The 5,287-nt window shown below is 48.2% G+C and overlaps 1 protein-coding gene across 1 annotated transcript in view; it reads left to right on the plus strand.

Moving 5' to 3' along the window:
- The first annotated feature begins 4,935 nt into the window (after positions 1-4,935).
- Positions 4,936-5,287, plus strand: part of GGA1 (golgi associated, gamma adaptin ear containing, ARF binding protein 1) — a 21,852-nt gene continuing 21,500 nt past the window's right edge. The window contains 1 exon segment of the mRNA XM_018574563.1: positions 4,936-5,041. Coding sequence (XP_018430065.1) covers positions 5,011-5,041 — 31 coding nt within the window. The 5' untranslated portion in view covers positions 4,936-5,010.

Here is a 5,287-nt window from a genome sequence, read left to right on the forward strand (position 1 = left end):
GGAGTCTTCACCGATTTTGAGGCAACCCTAACCCTAACCCTTAACCCTAACCCTTAACCCTAACCCTAACCCTTGACTGGGAGTCTTCACCGATTTTGAGGCAACCCTAACCCTAACCCTAACCCTAACCCAAACCCTAACCCTAACCCTAACCCTAACCCTAACCTTAACCCTAACCCTAACCCTAACCCTAACCCTAACCCAACCCTAACCCTAACCCAACCCTAACCCTAACCCTGACCCTGACCCTGACCCTGACCCTAACCCTAACCCTAAACCCTAAACCCTAACCCTAACCCTAACCCTAAACCCTAACCCTCATCTTAACCCTAATACTTTTGGTGTCATACCAGGATTCTGCCACAAGGCTGCAGTAGAGAGGCAATAATATTATGTGTATAGAAATACTTTGGGTGTCCTATCACTATTCATCCACAAGGTGGCAGCAGAGAGGAAACAATATGTTGTCTATAAATACTTTGGGTGTCATACCAGGATTCATCCTAACCCTAACCCCTAAAACCTAACCCTAACCCTTAAACCTAACCATCATCCTAACCCTAATACTTTGGGTGTCCTATCACTATTCATCCACAAGGTGGCAGCAGAGAGGAAACAATATGTTGTCTATAAATACTTTGGGTGTCCTATCACTATTCATCCACAAGGTGGCAGCAGAGAGGAAACAATATGTTGTCTATAAATACTTTGGGTGTCCTATCACTATTCATCCACAAGGTGGCAGCAGAGAGGAAACAATATGTTGTCTATAAATACTTTGGGTGTCCTATCACTATTCATCCACAAGGTGGCAGCAGAGAGGAAACAATATGTTGTCTATAAATACTTTGGGTGTCATACCAGGATTCATCCTAACCCTAATACTTTGGGTGTCATACCACTATTCAACCACAAGGCGACAGCAGAGAGGCAAAAATATGTTGCATATAAATACTTTGAGTTTCATACCAGGATTCATCCTAACACTAACCCTAACCCTATCCCTAACCCTAGCCCCTAACCCTAAAGCTATTTTGAATTTACTTTATTAACGCTACTCTGCTGCCGCCTTGTGGCAGAATCCTGGTATGACACCAAAAATATTTCTATAAACATATTGTTGCCTCTCTGCCCCTAACCCTAAGCCCTATCCCTAACCCTAACCCTGACCCTAAACCTAACCCTAACGCTCTGGGCATGCTCAATAATATATTGCACTTTTGCTTTGCTCTGCTGCCACCTTGTGGAGAAATACTGGTAGGACATCTACTGTATTATTATACACACATTATGAATGCTACTCTGCTGCTGCCTTGTGGCGTAATCATAGTAGGGCTCCCGCTTTTTTCGAATTCACTTTATTAACGCTACTCTGCTGCCGCCTTGTGGCGGAATCCTGGTATGACGCCCACCGTATTTATATAGACAAAATATTTTTGCTGTTAGACATGTGCACCAGCAAAAAATTTGTTTAGTTTAATTTCGTTTTGAAACAAAAAAAAATGTGTTTACTTTAGTTTCGTTTGGAAACAAATCAAAAAAATTTGTTTAGTCTAGTTTCGTTTTTCGGGTCCAAAATTAAATTAGTTTCAAACGAAATTCGTTTATGAAAAAAAAAACTTTAAACATTACTCAACCTGCCCTGGATTTGAACCTGGGACCTTAGCAATGGCAAGTCTGTCCTCTAACCACTACTCTATAGCCTCTGTACTCTAAGCAAAGATGTGTTGTGGAGGTAAAATGTTGTCATTTTTTTCCCCTAATGTCATTTTGCAGCAACGAAATTCGTGAAATAACGAATTTCGGGAAATCGGATTCGTTTGCATTCGTCTTAGCTGTAATTCGGATACATCAGAATCTCCGAAAATTCGTCCGAAACGAATTTCGGAACGAACCGAATCGCACATGTCTAGTTGCCGTTCTGCTGCCGCCTTGTGGATAAATCCTGGTATGACACCCAAGGTATTTCTATAAACATAATATCGTTGCCTCTCTGCTGCCGCACCACACCCCAAAAAAACCCTGTGAGGTCCACAGTAAAATTCCTACCAGACCCTTGACCTGAGCACTGGCCCGGCAGGGCAGGAAAGGGTGGGGCGATAGAGCGCCCCCCTCCCTGCGCCTTACCAGGCCACATGTCCTTGGCATTGGGAGTGTGTGCCCATAGGGCCTCTTCCCCACAACCCTAACCTGGTGGTTGTGGGGGTCTGCGGGCAGGGGGCTTATTTGCATTGGGGTACCCCTTTAATTAAGGGGGCACCCAGATGCCGGCCCCCCCTTGTGAATGAGTAGGGGGCACTTGTACCCCTACTCATTCACTAAAGGATTAAAAGTCAATGTAAATAAAGAAACCGCACTTTTACAAAAGAATCCTTTAATTAAAAACAGAGTCAGTTTCTGACAATTCCTTTGTTTTAAAAAAAAATCGCTCCCTAATCCAGCGTCAATCACAATGCACGACGCCCGCTGAACCACCGGGAAAAAAAAGTCCAGCCGCGCGGCGACCCATCCAAACCCCACAAGGTCTCCCCTGCAAAATGACATCACTGGCCAGAATGTAAACAGATGGGCGGGGCGAGCCGTGACGTCAAGAGGCTCGTTCAGCCCATTTGACATTCTCAGATAGAACACAATAGCATTCAGGAGCTCCGAGGTGTCGTAATACTATTCCGATATTGTGGTTGTGGTGCACCTCTCTGGGAGGGATAAATGGAAATAGCTAAGCTCCCTCTGGTGTAGCGATGGATGTAGTTGAGCCCTCTCTGGTGGTCGGGTGATTGTAGTTCAGCTCCCTCTAGTGGTCGGGTGATTGTAGTTCGGCTCCCTCTAGTGGTCAGGGGAATGTAGTTGAGCTCCCTCTGGTGTTGTGATGGATGTAGTTCAGCTCCCTCTAGTGGTCGGGTGATTGTAGTTCAGCTCCCTCTGGTGGTCGGGTGATTGTAGTTCAGCTCCCTCTAGTGGTCAGGGGAATGTAGTTCAGCTCCCTCTGGTGTTGTGATGGATGTAGTTCAGCTCCCTCTGGTGATTGTAGTTCAGCTCCCTCTAGTGGTCAGGGGAATGTAGTTCAGCTCCCTCTGGTGGTCGGGTGATTGTAGTTCAGTTCCCTCTCGTGGTCAGGGGAATGTAGTTCAGCTCCCCCTGGTGTTGTGATGGATGTAGTTCAGCTCCCTCTGGTGATTGTAGTTCAGCTCCCTCTGGTGATTGTAGTTCAGCTGCCTCAGTAAATTGCCCAGCGAAGTATTTCTTGACATTTTCCCCCATGTTTCCAGACAACTCGAACTCTCTCAGTTTGGAAAATATCTGTACTAATAATCTCTGTCCGGTACAAGATGAGAAAGGAGAGCGCTGTGTCCAGCAGCCAACCATCTACTAGCATGGAGAAGGGAAGGAGGAGGAATGGACAGCAAAGGGGAGGGCAGTAGCTCGCCTTGCTGTGTCTATGCATTGGTGGAGACACACACAGCCTACTAACACACACAAGGGTGGCTCCATAGGATCCTGCAAGGGAAAGAAGCCACCCTAAAACCCAATATAAGGGCCCGTTCTCAGAGGACCAGATGATTCTGCAGGAAGCAAAAACTTTTGAGCATCACTCAGCAGCATCCATTGTAAATGATTTCATAAGCATTTGAAATTGCTCAAAAACATTTTCACTTCTCACTCTATTTATTATTTGATACAATTGGTGAAGCTTTCCGGTGTTAGGATGAAATTAGAACATCTCTCTCTGGTATTTTATGGTGGTGGTGTGGCTGTCTGTTGTATAGTAGAGGTGGTGAAGCTCCCTCTGGTGGTGGGATAGAGGTAGTTCAGCTCCCTCTGGTGGTGGGATGGAGGTAGTTCGGCTCCGTCTGGTGATGGGATGGAGGTAGTTCGGCTGTGTCTGGTGATGGGCTGGAGGTAGTTTGGCTTCCTCTGGAGGTGGGATGGAGGTAGTTTAGCTCCCTCTGGTGGTGGGATGGAGGTAGTTCGGCTGTGTCTGGTGATGGGCTGGAGGTAGTTTGGCTTCCTCTGGAGGTGGGATGGAGGTAGTTTAGCTCCCTCTGGTGGTGGGATGGAGGTAGTTGAGCTTCCTCTGGTGTTGGGATGGAGGTAGTTCAGCTCTCTCTGGTGGTGGGATGGAGGTAGTTCGGCTCCCTGTGGCGGGATGGAGGAAGTTTGGCTCCCTCTGGTGGTGGGATGGAGGAAGTTTGGCTCCCTCTGGTGGTGGGATGGAGGTAGTTCGGCTTCCTCTGGTGTTGGGATAGAGGAAGTTTGGCTCCCTCTGGTGGTGGGATGGAGGTAGCTTGGCTTCCTCTGGTGGTGGGATGGAGGTAGTTTGGCTTCTTCTGGAGGTGGGATGGAGGAAGTTTGGTTCCCTCTGGTGGTGGGATGGAGGTAGTTTGGCTTCCTCTGGTGGTGGGATGGAGGAAGTTTGGCTTCCTCTGGAGGTGGGATGGAGGAAGTTTGGCTCCCTCTGGTGGTGGGATGGAGGTAGTTTGGCTTCCTCTGGAGGTGGGATGGAGGAAGTTTGGCTCCCTCTGGTGGTGGGATGGAGGTAGTTTGGCTTCCTCTGGTGTTGGGATGGAGGTAGTTTGGCTTCCTCTGGTGTTGGGATGGAGGTAGTTCGGCTTCCTCTGGTGTTGGGATGGAGGTAGTTCAGCTCCCTGTGGTGGGACGGCAGTAGTTCAGCTCCCTGTGGTGGGATGGAGGTAGTTTTACTCCCTCTGGAGGTGGGATGGAGGTAGTTTTACTCCCTCTGGAGGTGGGATGGAGCTAGTTTTACTCCCTCTGGAGGTGGGATGGACGTAGTTTGGTTCCCTCTGTTGGTCGTATTTCGGGAATGCATAAGAAAGAAACTCGGAAGCATGAGAATCTGATAGGCATGCGCAGAAAGAATTGTTGCGGTAGGAAAGTGCTGGCGGACGTGACGTCAGATTTATCTGGTACTGGCGGAAGTGACGTCAGTTGTATGTGGTACTGGCGGAAGTTAGTGATAGGATAGGGAAGTGTCCGGTGTGGCGGCGGAGGATGGAGGAGGGGAGTCTGGAGGCTCGGATCAGTGAGTGTGGGAACCGGATACCGAAGGGGGGTGGGGATGTGTCTTTGTGCAGGTTTACTGAGGTCTGTATAACTTCCTCTCCGTGTGACGTCACTTCTAGGCTGATGTCACGAGTTGCTGTCAGGGTGGGACAGCAAAGTGTATAATGTGATCATGTCTGTGTGCAGCTTCAACCAGAATCTTCTCACAAACTATTCACTTCCCAGAGCGACAGGATCCTAAATGTGTCAGGAGAAAACTGATCTG

The sequence above is a fragment of the Nanorana parkeri genome, unplaced genomic scaffold (assembly GCF_000935625.1).
Source record: "Nanorana parkeri isolate BGI_ZX_2015 unplaced genomic scaffold, ASM93562v1 scaffold3045, whole genome shotgun sequence".
NCBI lineage: Eukaryota > Metazoa > Chordata > Amphibia > Anura > Dicroglossidae > Nanorana > Nanorana parkeri.